The sequence below is a fragment of the Emericellopsis atlantica genome (assembly GCF_019669845.1).
Source record: "Emericellopsis atlantica unplaced genomic scaffold F5Z01scaffold_4, whole genome shotgun sequence".
Taxonomy (NCBI): Eukaryota; Fungi; Ascomycota; class Sordariomycetes; order Hypocreales; family Bionectriaceae; genus Emericellopsis; species Emericellopsis atlantica.
This window is the reverse complement of record NW_025764706.1, coordinates 205,447-223,983: the sequence shown is the minus strand read 5'-3', so window position 1 is coordinate 223,983 and position 18,537 is coordinate 205,447. Positions and strand designations below refer to the sequence as shown.

General features: G+C 56.0%; 6 protein-coding genes across 6 annotated transcripts; 4 read left to right on the top strand and 2 right to left on the bottom strand.

The window, feature by feature from the left end:
- Positions 1–1,999: 1,999 nt before the first annotated feature.
- F5Z01DRAFT_616430 (major facilitator superfamily domain-containing protein) lies at positions 2,000–3,996 on the top strand (the record flags this gene model as incomplete). The annotated part of the gene is made up of 3 exons (XM_046260916.1): positions 2,000–2,238; positions 2,300–3,255; positions 3,311–3,996. 3 exons carry the CDS (start codon positions 2,000–2,002, stop codon positions 3,994–3,996), a joined length of 1,881 nt encoding a protein of 626 aa, XP_046121338.1.
- A 132-nt stretch (positions 3,997–4,128) lies between these two features.
- F5Z01DRAFT_385702 (uncharacterized protein) lies at positions 4,129–6,038 on the top strand. The gene has a single exon (XM_046259458.1). The coding sequence runs from the start codon at positions 4,572–4,574 to the stop codon at positions 5,565–5,567; it is 996 nt and encodes a 331-aa protein (XP_046121337.1). The 5' UTR covers positions 4,129–4,571; the 3' UTR covers positions 5,568–6,038.
- Positions 6,039–7,039: 1,001 nt separating this feature from the next.
- On the top strand, positions 7,040–10,042 carry F5Z01DRAFT_386949 (Choline/Carnitine o-acyltransferase-domain-containing protein). The gene is made up of 2 exons (XM_046259462.1): positions 7,040–9,734; positions 9,789–10,042. Exons 1-2 carry the CDS (start codon positions 7,253–7,255, stop codon positions 9,935–9,937), a joined length of 2,631 nt encoding a protein of 876 aa, XP_046121336.1. The 5' UTR covers positions 7,040–7,252; the 3' UTR covers positions 9,938–10,042.
- On the bottom strand, positions 10,037–12,007 carry F5Z01DRAFT_385953 (uncharacterized protein). Its single transcript, XM_046259460.1, has 2 exons — positions 11,076–12,007; positions 10,037–11,012 (listed from the first exon to the last, which is right to left on the bottom strand). Exons 1-2 carry the CDS (start codon positions 11,522–11,524, stop codon positions 10,148–10,150), a joined length of 1,314 nt encoding a protein of 437 aa, XP_046121335.1. The 5' UTR covers positions 11,525–12,007; the 3' UTR covers positions 10,037–10,147.
- A 1,323-nt stretch (positions 12,008–13,330) lies between these two features.
- Positions 13,331–14,674, top strand: F5Z01DRAFT_679489 (P-loop containing nucleoside triphosphate hydrolase protein; the record flags this gene model as incomplete). The annotated part of the gene is made up of 1 exon (XM_046265530.1): positions 13,331–14,674. The coding sequence occupies one exon, from the start codon at positions 13,331–13,333 to the stop codon at positions 14,672–14,674; it is 1,344 nt and encodes a 447-aa protein (XP_046121334.1).
- Positions 14,675–14,713: 39 nt separating this feature from the next.
- F5Z01DRAFT_385694 (DNA-directed RNA polymerase III 130 kDa polypeptide) lies at positions 14,714–18,436 on the bottom strand. The gene is made up of 3 exons (XM_046259457.1): positions 18,215–18,436; positions 18,143–18,155; positions 14,714–18,086 (listed from the first exon to the last, which is right to left on the bottom strand). The coding sequence occupies exons 1-3, from the start codon at positions 18,339–18,341 to the stop codon at positions 14,753–14,755; spliced, it is 3,474 nt and encodes a 1,157-aa protein (XP_046121333.1). The 5' UTR covers positions 18,342–18,436; the 3' UTR covers positions 14,714–14,752.
- Positions 18,437–18,537: the final 101 nt, after the last annotated feature.

Sequence of the window (18,537 nt, the reverse complement as noted above, 5' to 3'; positions counted from 1 at the left end):
AAAGGCGGGTGGGCGAGGTTCGACATGATTCTCTGCATTTCCAAAAGGAGCCCACACCGATTTAGCAGGGGCCTTCCAGAAGCCTCTGCATTGCCCTCACACTCAGGCGAAGCACCCACAACCGCCTGGAAGATACGATACACATTCCAAAGCTGCCGGTCTACAATGCTCGCGATCCTACCGTTTTCCTCGTCTTCTCCCTTCTTGCCGTTGTCAAGGAGCTCAATGCTGTCCATCGCACCTTCCATGAGCTCTCATGCGACTGATGTCATGGAGATCCTAAAATTCCAGAGCCCACCGCGGGGCGTAGGTACATACCTCTGTAGCCTGAATTTGCCCGAACCTCAGGTACCTGCCCCTGCCCCACCACAAGCTCCCCACCCCCTGCTAGCAGCCCCTCTTTTCGGGCGTTGCTGGGAGAAAAAGATTTCGAAGAGGCGACTAATTTCTTGGACCGGGTTGTTGCGAATAGTTTCCATTGATGACGATACAGTACGTAGCTACAAGCCTAACGAGGCTAACATCATTCCCGGCACGCTCATGCCGTAGAGATTCTGGAGAGAAGTTCACAGGAGACATGGCAGTCGGCTTGACTGACTGCTCGTGCTTGAGCTGACCGGAGCTGCCAGAGCTGCCCCGCCATCGAAACTCAGAGGTTGTCAGCGCCCGCGCTGGGCGGGGCGGAATCATTGAGTTTGCTCTGATTCACGACGGAGCCATACTACTTCAACATTTCGTCACAGCATCTCCACAGAACACGTTCTCCAGGTCGTCAGGGTAGCTTGACTGGCGTCATCTGTAACAGGCGGCTTTCTTAACATTCCTCCTAGGCTTTGGGCTTGGTATGTGCGTTGACTACTTTGCTCCGAAGTCTACACGTACCTCTACCTACCGTGTCGTCCATGTGAATACACCATTGCCATGTCTACAATAAGGAAGCAGGCACACACAGCTGACAAGGTGCAAGCCTCGCTTCCACTGGACCCTGCGCGCAGATTCTTCATGGAGCTACGTACTGTGGTACGACTAGTGGAGTGGCAATCGTGTGATCCTGCAAGCCCGGCGCATGCGTTTCCATCGAACGCAACCGGCAGTAGATCGCCTTACTTGTGCAAGTGCCCCAGAAGGTGAAGGTGATTGATGCGTGAGCAGTGTGTGTAGTAGCCCTTGAGTTTACCGGTATTCACCCCTCAGATTTCGAGGGACACGCTTAGTCGCTTGTTGGAACTCGGTCTGACCTCATCTTCACGTTGTGATGTTGAAGATGCCTGAACTAGAGATTGCATATAGGGTAGGTGTTAAGCAAATGCGGCATGTTAATCGAAGCTTGGCTCCATATGCACACATGGTGCTATCCTGCCATTCTTCATATGGACAGGCAGCTTGGGACATTGTATCGGTCGCATTGGTAAATATGTGTAATCTGGGCTTGCTAGCTGATACTTGTTGATCTGTAGACTCTGATTTGAGATTGCAGCCCTACGTAATACGTCGCTCCTTGGGTAAAATAACCTTAGTACTGATGACAGGGGGCTAAGCCGAATGAGGGCAGTCATTCGAGCTTCACCCCTGCGCCGTCCTCGACATTCCGCCCCGTGCTTCATCCTCGACCATGAGAATGCCGAATTTGTCAATCCATTCGAGCGACAAAGGCAGCTGCCAAGTGCAGGTTGCTTCTCATTGGACAAGCAGGCTTACTCGCGCCTGATATGTCGCATTGCCATTCGAGGCCAGTCACACGAAATTCACGAATACGGTATAACCATTCGAACCCCAGGCCATGGAGTCTTGGAGGCTCCTTCGCCCTGGCACTGCCTTACGGCGATCATGAAGTGATATGGGTCCAGCTCGAGTGAGACCGAAGTGTTGGGGTATACAAGTAGGACTGTGTCTCGTCGCTGTACCTGACGGATGGTTCTTGAGCATCCCTCCGCCATCAGGATAGCTGAACGACAACGCCCCTAGTCATCCTGTCTGCTCACTGCTCCACCGATTCAACATGCTCGACAGAGAATCCAAAGACAAACCTATTAATATTACCCGGCTCCTTGGCTGGGCGTGGGGGGATAGTGAGAGGAAGTCAAAGACAGACCCAAAGACGTGTGAGCACCGGAGCGCGCCATCTCTCGAGCCCTGCGACTCGTGCGGAGCAGAAGCGACTAGAGCGCGAAAGTACAGATGGAAGATCATTCTTGGGCTGGTGTTTCCTTTTGCTCTGCAAGCTCTCGACTCGACCATGTTCGTATCCTCAACTGTATCGCCTCGACGACCCAGAGAGTAACCCACTGACACCTGGCAGCATCGCGAGTGGCTTGCCGTGGATCGCCCATGACTTTGGCAAATTCTCTCAGCTCAACTGGATCGTATCAGCCTTCAACCTCACCTCTGCTGCATTTATCCCCTTTTGGGCGCAAATGTGCGACGTCTTTGGGCGCAACGCCACGATCAATGGCAGCATCATCCTGATGCTCCTCGGCAGTGCTCTGTGCACAGGCGCTCCGACAAGTGCCTTCCCGATGCTTCTTCTCGGACGTGGATTTCAAGGTCTGGCGGCGGCAGGCCTCAACGTAGTGGTGCAGACAATTCTAGCCGATCGTGTCTCGCTCAAGGAGGCTGCCAACAACTGGTCCATCTTTGCCTTTGTCGGTGGCACTTCGTACGGCCTCGGACCGGTCATCGGGGGCTATCTGACCAACGCGAATTGGCGATGGTGCTTTGGGATCAACCTTCCCGTGGGCGTTGTCGCCCTGGTGACGGTCTACTTCCTCCTGCGCAAGGAGCTGCTCGGGGCCCAGCCGATTCCGGAACTCGACGAGACAGTTGAGACAGGACGCCGCACCAAATTCGGCGCACGAGTGAAGACTGTCGACTTTGGGGGTCAGGCGTTGTTCTTGGTAGGGTTTGGCCTGATCATCTTGGGTCTGACGTGGGGAGGCGCGACGTATCCCTGGGCATCAGCGGCAGTCATCGTTCCACTGGTTCTTGGGACCCTATTGACTGGCGCTTTTGTGTATTGGGAGTATCTCATGGCGCCGGGGAAACTTCTTTCTCAAAGATTCCCTGCGCAAAAGCCCATGATTCCATGGAACATCATCACAACCAAAGATATCATGTTGGTCTTCTTCACAGAGACAACCTCTGGAGTGGCCATGTATGCGGTGCTATACTTTTGCAACATCTACTTCATCTCGGTGAAGGATTATCAGCCCGACAAGGCCGGAGTCCAGCTTTTGTTCTTCATCCCTGGGTTGTCTGGTAAACATGGCAACCTACCACGCAAGGGGAGATCCTGTCAGCTAACAGTATTTAGGCGGCGTCATCCTTTGCTCTTTCCTCTGCAACTCGTGGCCTCGTATGACCTGGCCACCGATTTTCCTAGGTACCCTCGTCGAGGCTGTCGGACTCGGGATGCTGTCGTGGGCATGTTACAGCGAGAAGTCGTCAATCATCTTTGGCATGATGGCGCTTGTCGGTGTCGGCTCTGGTCTGCGCTACATGTCAGGCCCGCTGCATGGCGTTGGCTACTTCCGCCAACATCGCGCGGTCATTGCGGGAATGATGGCTCTTGCGCATCCGTTCGGTGGAACCTTGGGACTCACCGTGATGACTACCGTGTTCAACAACCTGTCTGGTGTAGACTACGACCCACGCCTTTCAGAGACGAACACCAGCGACCCTCGAATTAATGACGAGCTGAAGGAGAATGCCAAAATGGGCGTGGTTTGGGCATTTGTAGCCGTCACACCGTTCCTGGTGCTGGCCTGGATCGCGACATTCTTCCTCGGCAATGTCATTCTCGGCGACGGCAATGGTCCCGATGAAGAGGGCTTGCACAACACTGTCATTCGAGACCCTTACATTCTGAGGCTTCTCAAAGGCCAAGGAAGACCAGCTCAGCCTGAGAAAGAGGTCAGATTGCGGAGTTGGGAGATGCTCGGGAGCTCCCACAGCACGGGAGAAGACGAGCTGCTGACTCGACCTGTCCAGGCAGACTGAAACAGTGACCGAAAGAACAATAGTGATTGTAGTTATTATGTTAGATCAAAACAAGGGAACTTTTGTTTCGTCATCCTTGTTCTCGAAAGCATCCCATCTCCCATGCTGCGTAATGTGTCAGGCCCTAGCTGCACGCACGTCGCCTCAGTGCAAGCTCACTTGTCAATCAACTTGTGCGACCATCGTCACCCGGAATCTAGAACAGTACCATCAACACATTCCAACCATCCCACTGCGTAATCTCTCTCCTTTCATCATCTTCCTTAACGTGCCTTAACTTGCACCTCGTCAATTCGTGCAGCAGCACCACGCCGGAATTACGTCCGCCGCTCTGCATCGAGATATTTCACAGTCGCATCGCCACATCAAGACAGAGGTGGCCTGGAGCAAATCTGGAACACCGCAAAACCGGAATTCGATTCTCATGCGCGTCACGGGTCCGTCCTTCCAGGTAGCAAGCAACAAGCGAGTACCGGTATTCAAATCAGCCACACTTTGTATTTCAGGCCCAAGACTCACACACGTCGCACCAAAGCAAACTCGTGAATTTTGGCCCGCGCTCTTGATCACCGACCATGAGCTCGCTCAGTGTTCAAGATGATTCCTCCGGTCCCCTTTGTGGGCTTGTATTCCGGACCTTTGATGATGGGCACCAGCCACATTCGCCCCGCCGCCATGCTAGCCTGAGCCGGAGTGTTTCGACCGGCAAATCTCCTTCGCCCACCACCAGCACCAGCAGCGACAGCAGAGTCGACGATGTGGCGTCCACGGGAGACTTTTCCCAATTCACCAAGCTACCACCCGAGCTCCGGCTCAAAGTCTGGGAATGCCTCATACAGCCACGCATCGTCGGCGTATGCTGTCTCCAGAATGACACACGCGGGGGATACCAACCGGGCGAAAAGATCGCCGCCCGTCGCAAGGAACTGGACGCGCGCACGACGCGCGGGAACCAGGTACCGGCCATCCTGCACGTCAACAGCGAGTCTCGCGCCCTGGGCTTGAAGTACTACGAGCTCACCTTTGGATGGCGCATCAAGGGGAGCAGGCCGAACAGCGCACCGCCGCGCACCTACTTCAACTTTGCCCAAGACGCACTCTTCCTCACAGGCGACCTGGAGGCCTACGACTCGTTTGGCTTCAACGCGCCCATGGTGTACTACTTGCGCAAGGAGGATACGGAACGAGTCAAGCACGTGGCCTGCCCCTTTCGAGAACTGGGCTATCCCCATCAACACAGTGACTTGATCTGGGGCTGTCTATGGCACATTGTAGACCGATTCAAGGTGTCGGCTCGCTTGCTGCTCACGGTGGGCGAGGGCGACGAGGAGCGTCTCGGCCACGCGGGCCACGCGGGGCGTGATCTGGTGACGGGCACGGCGACGCCTGGGCTGACGATGGCGGAAAACGAGAGCATGGCGGGCCAGATGCAGACGCAGCACGCGCTGCAGAATATATGGCGGGCTTGGCTCGGGGGCCGCACGGCGACGAACTCGATGATGGCAGATAAGCAGATGCTGCTGGTCTCGGAGGCGGAGCTGATGAACTTTGTGACGAGGCAGGCTCAGTAGACCTAGGGGCCTCAACCGGCATAGACTACCTAAGGTAGCTGGGACGGCATGTGCATGATTGCAGATTTTGAGCGTAGCGCAATGAAAAAAGACTTGCATTAGCCAGCGCTGCTTCAAGTGTGAGAAGGAGCAACGGGCGTTTCTAGTCGAGGAAAAATAGAAACGTACATAATAGTGATGGGCACGGTTCCGCCATCTCGTGCGAGAGCTACATGCGCTGCAACGTCCAAGATGGGGCATGCCATTCAGTGCATCGGTTGACGACAGAGGCACCAGCAACGAATTTCCGTCTGGCCGAGATCACCAATACAGTGTCTGAAGAACAGTATTTGTCGCTTACGCACGGTACAATCGGGCGGCACTTGGGCAGGAGCAACCTGTCTTCATATCCTTTGAAGGCAGCCACATTGCGGAAAGGCTGAAATGATGTGGCGCTTTGAGTCATCAATAATGTTCAACCTCTCAAGGTTCAAGCTCCTATCTCGCCCAAACAACTAGTACTGACTCATGTCACTCCACGAGTCCGTCGGCAGTACGTATGTGCCATGGTAGCGCATGCGCATCATTCACATCCCGTCGTCCGAACAAGCATCCGCGGGTACCCACCCACCCGCCCTTGGCCCTTGGGCTGGCGTCTGGCATTCGGCCGGTCATCGTGGCATGGGGATGATCAAGCCGCACGCTCACGCTCACGCGCGCGGGGGCCCCTGGTGACGTATCCGCCAATCCGCCCGTCACTCCGCACGGGGTTGAAATGCCTAAAGTAGAGAGTGCTATTCTACGTACTTGTATGGCTCAAGGAGACGAAGAAGCCCCAGAGAATACAGGGAACCACCGAGAGACACGTTACGTCCGCTACACGACCAGGCCATTCCTCGAACGACAGCATCACCCTCTGCGCCAGCCGACATTTGCTTGACGCCGTTCCCCCAGGTTAAATCGATCAGTCAGCCAGCCAGCCCTTCCAAAAAGGCCCCTTTCGGTATGTCTGTGGAACCTTTCGTTTGTCGTTTTCCGGCCCTACAAGCCAGCAAGCCAGGGCGTCGCTGGAGACACTCTGGCGCACCTGACGATCATCACGCTTTGCAGCAAGTGCTCTGAGCAGTTGGCCGCCCTCATCGGGGTACGTGACCAGCTTCACCTCCCAGAAGACCTGGTTCTCGCTGTCCTGGGCAAACTCAAAACACACCCGACTTCCATCATCACTGAACACCACCGTCATGGTCTCCTTGAGGCGAGGACCTTCTTCAGTGGGCATATGGTCCCGATGCAGGTTGCACCGAGCACATGCCTTGGCCGTGCCTTTCGGGTCAATGGACGCCAGTTCGGTTGTTACGGTTGCTGCACGGGTGAATAGTCGAGAGTGTGTGGGGGACACCCTAGCCAGCCATTCTAATAATGGCTCGTCGTCACACCTATATCCTGCACTAGGCACATGCTATAAGTGACGCATGGCCTCGGACTCATTTTCCGTATACACCTGTTCCTATACTTCCCATCTTGCCTTCGATCAGCTTGTCAGTCTACTACATGTTCCCTTCCATGAGCTGGACACTTCGAGTGTGATGCCGGCCTACTATCTTCAAGACTGCCACTACTTCTACCGCACGGCTCTGCGCGGCCTCAGCATCTGCACCTCTATCTCACCACTCTACGCCTAAACCTTCACGATTCGCACTGACACAATGTCTACTCAAGTTCGCACGTTCACGCCGCCTCAGCCACTAGGCCAGACGTTATCCCAGCCAACCCCTCGAGCGGATACTCCCAGGTCCATACCCGAGCAGCCGGTTTTCAACAACAACAATATCACAAAAGTCCCTGCAAGTCCCTCAAAGAAGGACGCGGACTACAAACGAGTCCCGATGGATTCCCACCACGACAAAAAGCAGCCGGGTGGCATCACCTTTGCTGCTCAGGACAAGCTACCCAAACTCCCCATCCCGGATCTGGAGCAAACAGTCAAGAGGTATCTCGATGCCTTGCGGCCCCTTCAGTCTTCCAGGGAGCATGGGGACACAGAGCAGGCCGTCGACGAGTTCCTGAGGAATGATGGGCCAGAATTGCAGGAGAAACTCAAGAACTATGCACAAAGCAAGACGAGCTACATTGAGCAGTTCTGGTACGACTCGTATCTCAACTTTGATAACCCCGTGGTCTTGAACCTGAACCCTTTCTTCCTATTGGAAGATGACCCAACACCTGCGAGGAACAATCAGATCACGAGGGCCGCGTCTCTCGTCGTCTCAGCGCTCGAGTTTGTGCGTGCTGTCAGAAAGGAGGAGCTCCCGCCCGACACCGTCAAAGGCACACCACTGTGCATGTACCAATTCTCGAGACTCTTTGGCACAGCACGAGTACCAACAGAAGCTGGGTGTCAGATTGAGCAGGATCCCAACTCGAAGCACATGGTGGTCATGTGCCATGGCCAGCTCTACTGGTTCGATGTGTTGGACGACAACTCCGATGTCATCATGTCCGAGCGCGATATTGCCCTCAATCTTCAAACCGTCCTGGATGATGCGCAGCAGATCCCCATTCGAGAAGCTGCCAAGGGAGCCCTGGGCGTACTCAGTACAGAGAATCGCAAGGTGTGGTCGGGCCTGCGCGATGTCTTGACGCGAGAGCCTGGGTCCAACAATGCCGACTCGCTCAACATCGTCGACTCCGCCCTCTTCATCCTCTGTCTCGACTACACCGAACCACCCAATGTCGCGGCGCTCTGCCAGAACATGCTCTGTGGTACCAGCCAGGTAGAGAAGGGAGTGCAGATCGGCACCTGCACCAACCGCTGGTACGACAAGCTGCAGATCATTGTCTGCAAGAACGGAAGCGCTGGCATCAACTTTGAGCACACGGGTGTCGATGGCCACACCGTTCTGCGCTTCGCGAGTGACGTTTACACAGACACCATCCTCCGTTTCGCCCGGACAATCAACGGCCAAGCGCCCACGTTGTGGACCTCCACCAGCCCTGACCCGTCCAAGCGAGATCCCGCGAGCTTCGGCGATGTCAACACCACGCCCCGGAAACTGGAGTGGGACATGATCCCCGAACTCAACATTGCTGTTCGCTTCGCCGAGACCCGACTCGCCGATCTGATTGAGCAGAATGAGTTCCAGTGCCTGGACTTCAGCTCCTATGGCAAGAACTTTATCACCTCCATGGGCTTCTCCCCCGACGCCTTTGTCCAGATGGCGTTCCAAGCCGCCTACTACGGACTCTACGGCCGCGTGGAGTGCACGTACGAACCGGCCATGACCAAGGTTTTCCTCCACGGCCGGACGGAAGCCATCCGGCCCGTGACAGATGAGTCTGTCAATTTCGTCCAATCCTTCTGGGCCGACAACCCAGCCGAGCAGAAAGTGGAAGCGCTGAGAAAGGCATGCCAGAAGCACGTTGACGCGACACGCGTCTGTGCCAAGGCGCAAGGCTGTGACCGTCACCTGTACGCCTTATTCTGCGTCTGGCAGAAGCATGTCAACGAGGAAATGCAGAGCAGCCGAAGCAGCGACGGCTACTCCAGCCCTCTCGAGGGCTACTCGGATGCCGCCATGTCTCCTGTGGGGAGCCCACCCAAAACAACAGGGGAATCAATGGATGGCGTCGAGGTCAAGCCAACGAGGGAGCGTGGCGGCAGCACCGGCTCACGGAACAGGGACCACATCCACCCCCTACCACTCCTCTTTGCCGATTGTGGCTGGGACCGCCTGAACACGACTGTCCTGTCCACGTCCAACTGCGGCAACCCCTCGCTCCGACACTTTGGCTTCGGCCCCACGTCAGGGGATGGATTCGGCATTGGCTACATCATCAAGGACGAATCCATCTCCATCTGCATTTCGAGCAAGCATCGCCAGACCCGTCGTTTCGTCGACACTCTCGAGTCCTATCTCCTCGAGATCCGCCGCATTCTGCGCATCACCAACCGCAAGGCCTCCGTCGCCGGGGCGCAAAAGGGGTCGACCCGGGCGCGCGAGGCAGAGGAGGCGCACAAGAAGCCTGTAGTGCACAAGTCGAGCAGCGAGACTGCCAGTCGCCTCAAGAGCAGGGGACGTTTGATCACGCAAGATTCGCTGAGGTCGATACGCCAGGCGCCGAGCGGGACCATGTCGCCTACGGAAGAGAGTGTGACTGTGAGCGAGGAGGACGACGAGTTGGGTGGATGTAAGTTTTCCGTGTCTTCCTTTCCAGGTCGAGTAGATGACTAACGATTTGTAGATGGTTTCTTTGACGCGGGAATGCTCTTGCAGGCTCTCAAGGCTAGGGGAGATAAGTTCGATGGGTCGGAGACAAAGGCCTCGGAGAGAGCGGCGGTGCAGGCCAGACGGCGTGATGTGGGCAAGAAGCTGCGGTTGAGCGAGTACTGAGCTATCCTTGTTGTTTACAAGCGAGCTAGCTACATGTAGCTTTTGTTGTTTCATGCATGTCGGTTTTCGAGAGAACGCCAGATCAAATATCTTAGCATCTTGTAGCTTGAATGGTACTCTATCGTCAAATGCACATGGTCATCGTATGAGTCGCCTTTCTGTACGCACTCATACTCCTCAAGAGTCTACAAATCCTCACACGTTGTACCTTCAAGCCATCTCATGCACTCCTCCTCCCCTCTGCGTGTCTTCCGGCCTCGACGGCGCCTCGTGGATCACCCCAGGGTTTGCCATCGAGTTACGGTTATCGGTGGCCTGAGGGGAAACGGTGAAGCCGGAAGGATATACAGCCGAGGGGCTCGATCCGTCATGGTAAGACATCGTGGGGCTGACGCTATTCGGTGGAGGAGTATTGCCCATGGAATGAAAGCCACCTGGGTGCTGATGCTGATGCTGTGGATGCTGATGGGGTGCGTAGCTGTACGCTGCGCCCATTGCGCCGCCCTCGCTGGGGTCGTAGTACGTCGGTTGCTGGAAAGGTTGTTGAGGGTTCCCTGGCGAGGGTCCCTGATGCGGCGGGGCGTAGGCCATGGTGGGAGATGTGACGGCAGACGCGTCGGCGGCGGCGGCGGCTTGCTTCTTCTTCTTCTTGCGGAAGAATAGCCACAGCCCCAGACCACCGAGAGCAATGGCACCTATACCACCAACGACACCTCCTACAATGGGACCAATAGGAGTGCCATTGTCACCATCATCGTCGTTGTCGTTGTCCTTGCCGTTGCCGTTGCCCTTGTCGTTGTCGCCGTCACCATCGTCTTTCTTGTCTCCGTTGTCGCCGCCATCCGTCGAAGTAGGATCCGCGGTGACAGTTGCGCCAGGAATCTCCGACTCCGCTTCTAGCGTGAGCGAGGACTCTGGATCATCCAACGGTAAAGGCGAGAACTGGCGCCCAGTTTGACCTGAGTACGCAGTGGAGGCCGACTGCGCCGTGCTGATATCGAGACTATTGCACCAGTAGTCATAAATATCATCTGCGAATGAAATCGTGTTGCAATAAGGCATCGCTGAGTCCATACTACAGGTCCGGGTGTTAGAAATGCTGTGTCACATCATGGGAACGCTTCCGGGCCTCACTCACCACTTGACAGTGAACGCATCCACACGGCAGCCATCGTCGCAAGCGCTGGATGAGTAGTATGAGTCGTAGTCGATGCAGCTGATGCGAGCACCGCATTGGAAGTCGTCACAGCAAGCGACGTTGCCGGTCAAGGGTGCCGATGCGGTGAAGAAGACACAGCTATAAGTGGGAGAGCAAGCGAAGAGGGCGCCTGGGCGGGCAGAGATGAAGCCGCAAGTATTGTCCGGGGCAATGAGCACAGTGGTGCCATCTTCATTGTCGTTAGAGTTGATCTGACGCTTGATCAACGGCCGCAAGCCGCCGGGAGGAGCTGTCGGCCTGGGCGTCCACCCGTCCCCGGGCAAGTCCACGGAGCGTGTGGCGTGAGGCAGGTCAAGTTTCCATGCCTTGCTTGGTAGAGCAGAGAAAGCAGTTGCAATGGCTACGCCGAACCCTGTTCTGGCGATCATGATTGCTGCTGTATGGGACAGTTGGTCTGGACAAGACAAGATTGAGGAGCGAAGGAAGGTCGAGGAACAAGAGGAGACAGCCTTGAACCACGCACAGCAGTAGGCCCAAGTCCTCCGTTAGCGTGGTACCAGGCTGTGTCTACGAAGCAAGCCATTATACTGATAGGCTGCCAGCGCGATGGGTCGTCGTTCTTCCCCTGTCACCGGTACTCGGCGCCAAACAGTAGGTCATGTTTGCGGTCGTCAGGTTAGCAGTACGAGTCGACGTCCGCAAGCGCAACAAAAAGTGCCTAGCAGTGTCAGCCCTGGGATGGCACTAGCGGATCCAGCGCCTTTAGCCTAGTGGACGAGCGTCAAGACCCCGGCTTGCTTAGACCATGAAGATGGGCGCGAAGGTCGGTTGTGGCTTGTTGCGGTGCAGGAGCTGAAGATGCGTGATGGGACAGCGGCATCTGAGCCCCTCCCAGTCTCAGCTTCTGGTGCAAGGTCCCTCAGGCCATTGCTCATGGGCGCTCTGCTTTGCACCGCGAAGAAGAGTCTAGGTGCTCTCCTCGGATGGGATTGGCGCCTGTTGCTAGCTATTACACTGTCTCGTGGCACTGCAGTGTGTTAATTGGAAGGATCCAAACCAGAGAAGCAAAGAGACGCTGAAGGGTTGCGTGGTAATGGAGCCTTTTCAGCGCGGGCTGATCAGGACCCAGCTGGGGCTAGAGACATTGACGCGGATGGATGATCCTTGCCGTGAAAGAGGTTGTTTTTAGCGAAAAGCCATCCATAGCCAACGCGCAACTGGCGAGGAGCTGTCGGTAACCGACTTGGTCTCCATGCTGTGAGGCTCACAGCCAAGTGGTTGGAATAAGCCTCAACTTAGGTGTCTAAGAGCCAGAAACGTGAGGTCGATCACAAACAACTTATTAGCGGCTAATACAAGGCGACACCCTGCCACCTGGAGAAGTTGCATGTTGCATGATGCGGATCCCTGCTTATGCTTGTTCTCGAAGCGCGATACGAGACGCCCGACTGCGCGGGAGGGGCTGCTGCGTCTGGGACTCTGGGTGGAGAGCCGAGGGCAAAGGTGGCTGCTCATGGCAAATTAGGCGGTCGGATGAACAAGTAGCTGACGATGTCGACAACAATTGTTCAGCCCTACGAGGGTGTTTAGTGAAAAATACGACGATACTTGATCAGGACACTGTGCCACTGTCGTGGTCGACTTTTGTGGTAACAATCAATGGGGAGTGGCTGGAAGAATGGCCAACGTTATCCGTACAGAGTCCCACTTTCTTAAGGCGGCGGAATTTTCGGAAGGTACCACCGATTGCTCGGCCGTTGGAAGGCACCAGGGCAGGAGGTGCTGCCTGAGGCGACATGACGCGACATGTAGTCCAGCACTGATGTTTAGTGCTTGTATCCGTGGAAGAGGGCGGACATGGAGATGCAGAACTTTAAGCAAAGATAGGGTTGCAAGACAGACCTGTGTGAGATTTGATCGGAACACCTACGTAGACTGGATCCGACCCCAATTGGTGGTGAGTTGGTGCCAAGCTGTAGGTGGGGCTCCATACAAACTGACCTCACCTCAACGCGGTCGTGCGTTCACTCACTCACTCGCCCAGACAAAGACAACCAGACACGTACCTCACGTCGCCTTACAATTCGTGCTGGCTCTTCATCGGTACGATTGACACCAGAAGCTCACAAGGGCAACCACCACCCCACTACAACACACGGTCTTGGTTCGTATAACCGCTGGCCATCCATCGCCCCAGTCCCCATCATGAAGTCGCGATAGCATCCGCCCACACCATGACCGATCTGCGGCGCATCCTCCCAACCTTCCCCACAGCATCTTTCGCCGCCCTGCTTCCGACGGTCGAGCAGCACGCCATCACAACGACAGACCTCCTCACATCACACCCCGCGGATATCGCCAAGCAGACGCACCTGCCCATTCTCGACCTCAAGCGTCTCATAGCGACCATCCAGGCTTCTCTCTCCGATGATCTCAAACCAACAGACTTCTCAGAAGAGCAAGGCAACAGTCTAGCATGTATCAGCACACTTGATCCGGATCTCGACGCAGCCTTGGGAGGTGGCGTCCCAACCGGGCGTATTACCGAATTCGCGGGTGAATCAGGCGCAGGCAAGACGCAATTCCTCCTCTCACTCTGTCTGGCCGTGCAACTACCAGCGCCCTACGGTCTCTCACGCCAGGCGCTGTACATCTCCACCGAGTCTGGCCTCTCGACCTCCCGTCTGTCTCAGATTCTCCGCGCCAACCCCATCATCAACCAGCGGATTGACTATGTGGATCGACCCTCGCTGGACAACATCCTCAGCGCCTCCCTGCCCGACCTCGAATCGCAGGAACACATCCTCAACTACCAGGTCCCTGTACTCCTGGAGCGGCATAATGTCGGCTTGATCATCCTCGACAGCGTCGCCGCGAATTACAGGGCCGAGTTTGAAAGGGAAGGCTCCAGTCGCGGCTCTAACATGGCGGCGCGTAGCAACGACCTCATCAAACTCGGGGCTCTCCTACGGGACTGGGCAAGACGACATGACCTCGCCGTCGTGGTCGCGAACCAGGTCGCCGACCGATTCACCCCCGTAGGCTCTACGCCTCGCTGGTCCCAGCATCAGGGCGCCACGCAGGACACACCACTCGCCTCAAGGAGCAATGCTCCCAGAGGCAGTATGCCCAGCACGCCCACCTCGTCACTGTCTTTCTCCATGCCCAACGAGGAGACGCCTGCACCGCCGGCGTTGGCGCTGGACCACCAGCAACGGTGGTTCACCGGCTGGGGCGACGATCCACTGGCGACATATGCGCTGAAGACGCCAAGTCTGGGCCTTGTCTGGTCAACGCAGATCGCCATGCGGATAGCCCTGTTCAAGAGGCCGGTGTATGGTGTGTCACATCGCACAGCAGCGCCCATTATGGCGGACGACGAGTTTGCGGATGGCGAGACGGGCAGCACGCTCAGGGCATGGAGGCGTTGGATGAAAGTTGTCTTCGCGCCGCACGTGCAGTCTTCAGGTCAGGGGTTGCAGGGAGCGACAGAGTTCGAAATCACCCTTGGCGGGCTCAAGACTGTGACCAAGAAGAAGGAGGAGCAGACAAGCGGGGATGAAAAGAACGAAGAATAGCTAGCAGCTATAGTAAAGTCATGACGTGGAATGTATACAATATGTACATTAATTTTCCTGTCGATGCAGTGCGCTATGCTACTTTGGATGTGGAAACTCGTCCTCCAGCTGTAGTCGTACACCCACGTTCATACTGATCAGCTCCTGCACGAGGAGCTTGGCCGCGTACGGCATCGTCATCTTGGTCACCTCCTTTGTGCTCTTGCAGGTGTGGCAGTAGCCCTTGTATCCGAACAGTCCGCACTGCTGGCAAATGTCAATCTCTGTGCCGTCGGAGCTGATCATGAGTCGCTCGAGCAGCAGCTGCGAGGCACCGTACGCGATCAGACAGTCACGCTCCATCTCTCCCAGACGCAGACCACCGTCACGCGAACGACCTTCGGTGGGCTGACGCGTCAGGATCGCGCGTGGACCGCGGGAGCGCGAGTGCATCTTGTCCTGTACCATGTGCTTCAGGCGCTGGTAGTAGATGGGCCCGTTGAAGATGTACGCCTCCAGCGGTTCACCCGTGATACCAGAGGTGAAGTAGTCCTTGCCTTCCCAGGAGAAACCATGGTCCAGCATGACCTGGCTGACCTGCTCCACCGGATGAGACCGGAACGCGTCACCGAAACCGTAGTCCTTGCGGCCGTCCAGGACGGAAGCTTTGCCAGTGAGACACTCCAGCAGCTTCCCGACCGTCATTCGCGACGGGAAACCGTGGGGGTTCATGATAATGTCCGGGCATAGACCGTTGTCCGCAAATGGCATGTCCTCCTGCTCGACAATGATACCCACGACACCTTTCTGTCCGTGGCGCGAGGAGAACTTGTCGCCCAGTTCCGGTCGACGGGTCTGGCGTGTCTGCACCTTGATGACGGTCGTCTCCCTCTCCGTCCGTGAAATCATCACCTTGTCGATGAAGGCCGGGTCGGGGATGCGGTAGGATACAGACGAGTCGCGGAACTCGCTCGGTCCTCGATCCATGCCAATACCCGTCGTGGTCTGGTCGAGGGGTGTCCTCTTCTTGACCATTGCCTCGCCGGCCTTGACCCGGTAGCCAACGGTGGCGAGACCGTCGTTATCGAGAATCTCGTCCTTGGGCACGCGTCGCCGCACATCGCCGTCCATCTCGTCCTCCGGATGCGTCATCTCCTCTCTCCTGCCGTTGGGGTATTTCTGCAGCTCGGCCGTGTACTTGCGGAACACCTGGCAGCGGCCGAAGCCCCTGTCGATGGACGCCTTGTTCAGCACCAGGGCATCTTCGATATCGTATCCAGAGTACGACATGACCACAACGGTGGCATTCTGACCTGCGGGCAGCTTATCGTAATGGATGAGCTGGATGGTTTTGCTGATGACCATGGGCCTCTGTGGATACACCAGTGTGTACAAGAGGGTATCAATTCTGTTGAACTGATTGTATGCAATCGCTCCAATGGCTTGCTTACCCATGGCGCATTGATACGTGTTACGGGGGGACTGGTTGTGGTGAGGGAAGGGAATGAGACCGGCCACAGCTCCAAGGATCGTGAATGGTTCAATCTCGAGATGCGTCGTACTTTGTGTGATCTGATCTTCGTAAATCGTGATAAGGGCGTCGTTCTCCTCGTTGACATCGAGGTACTCGACGATACCGTGCGTCAAAAAGTCGTCAAACGTGGCCTTGCCCATGTGCAACAGCTTCAAATGCTCAGGCTTCAGCTTCTGCTGACCATTCTTGACAATGATGTAGGGGCGGCAGATGCGGCCTTCATCCGTGGCAATGTGTACGGCGTTGAAATGGGTATTGATGTTGATGCTGACAAAAGGTGACATCCAGCCTCTCCGTCGCATGGTTCGGAACCTGTTGGCAAACCGTTTGGGATATCGCGTCAGGGCAAACGGTGTACCGTTGACGTGAATGATGAAGCTCCCTTCGCGATGCATCTCGGCACCGGAAAAGTTCCTGATGGGTTCCACGCCAGGGTCGAGTGTGAAGATCCATCTCTTCACAGGTCCCTCTTCCACGTTGGTAGTGATATGCGTCATCAAGGCCAAGTTTTTGACGAGACCACAGGCTTCACCTTCAGGAGTATCGGACGGGCACAGCATACCCCATTGCGACGGCTGCAAAGCACGGGGACCACTGACTTTTCGCGTCTTCTCAAACTGACTGCTGATACGGGTCATCATACCCAGAGCACTGATGTAACTGAGTCGACTGAGAACGTGCGTGACACCAGCACGGTTCATGTTGAAACGTTTGACATTCCAGTTTCCTGTCTGGATGGCACGGTTGATCCCCATGCCGATGTTGTTGGCATGGTTGCTGATCATGTGGACAGCATCCAGTGGCACCGCGCGGTTGTTCTTCTTAAGGAACTTGTCGATGGACATCTTCACCTCCACGGTGAAGCGCTTGAACAGATCCTCGAAGAGTAGTGACAGAAGCTGCCCAGCCAGTTCGAGACGCTTGTTGCCCACGAAATCGCGGTCATCGACCAGCTTGGGGTCGTGCGCGGCGACCAGGACCCTCCTGGTCATCATGGCCACATAGATGGCCTTGGGATAGAAGTCCAAGCCCTCAATAGGCACATGGGCGATAACCAGGTTTGCCAAGGCGTCCAGTCCCTCCTCGACGTTGTTCCTCCGAACCTGGGGTCCGAACTGTGCCTTCTTTGACCCCATCTTGACCCTCGCCCCAATGTACTCAAGAGCTTGATGCTGGGTGAAGACCTGCGCTTTGGTAGCTTCGTCAAAGTTGATGAGGAATTCGTCCTGGTATCGACCGTCAGAGCCCGCGACCAGCTGCATGATCTCGAGATCCGACAGCCCTCCCAGCGCTTTGAGCACAATGACAATAGGGATGCCCTCCACCAAGACGTTGTGCGTTAGGGAAATCTTGTCCTTCTTTTGTGTGACGTATGTTTTCGACTTTCGCTCGTGGGTCGAACTGGTGACGGACGCGGAAATGATATTGTTCTTCTCGTCTGCTTCCACAATGACACGATTCTTGCTCAACTGCTCTTGGATCAAAATGACTTTCTCGGTTCCACCAATGATAAAGTAGCCGCCAGGGTCAAGCGGGCACTCGTTCATCTGCTCCATCGTGTCGTTGTTCGCGCCGCTGAGCCGGCACTTGGAGCTGCGAAGCATGACGGGCATGCGCCCAAGTGGTACGTTCCTCCGGATGATCTTCTGCTTATCACGAATGTATACGACGTCGACGAGGATCGGGGCCGCGTAGGTCATGTCTCGGAGGCGGCACTCCATGGGGGAGACTGGACGGGTGGTCTTGCCCTCATTGTGGTCTTGTCTGCGAGGGCGGTCGACGCGAATGTCTGTAAACTCCAACCAGAAATTGCTGTCGACATCGCTGCGGATCGTGCGGTTGGCGCGCACGATTTCTTTGATCTCCTGCTCCACGAAGAAGTTGTAGGAGTCAATATGCCTGCTCTGCGTTAGCATCGCGTCGCTCGTGGGAGGGCACCCTGGTAAGTAGCGTACTGCTTCACGAGACCTGCACAAAGTTGTTAGCTCAAGTCGCTCGGAGGGGAGCAGTCCAGGAGGTGCGCGTACCCTTGACTTTCAGGAACGCTGGGAGCAGCTGGAACTTGTCATCCTTGGTAGAAATGGGATCGGTCAACTTCTTGCCGTTGTAAAAGGGCTCCAGGAGGGCCTCGAAGCCGTCGTCTACCAAGGGCATCGTAGTGGCTACCGTCTACGATACATGGGTTGTGTATGTTGTGTATGAACACGGGAGTAGACCACCTCACAGGCGGCTTTGGATAGGAATGCGACGAGATCGGTTCGGTCGTGATGGTTGGAAAAAGTTGTGCCCCGCGGAATCTTTGGAGTTTGGAGTCACAGCCAAGTCCGTCCGTCGCGTCCGTCTAATTAGT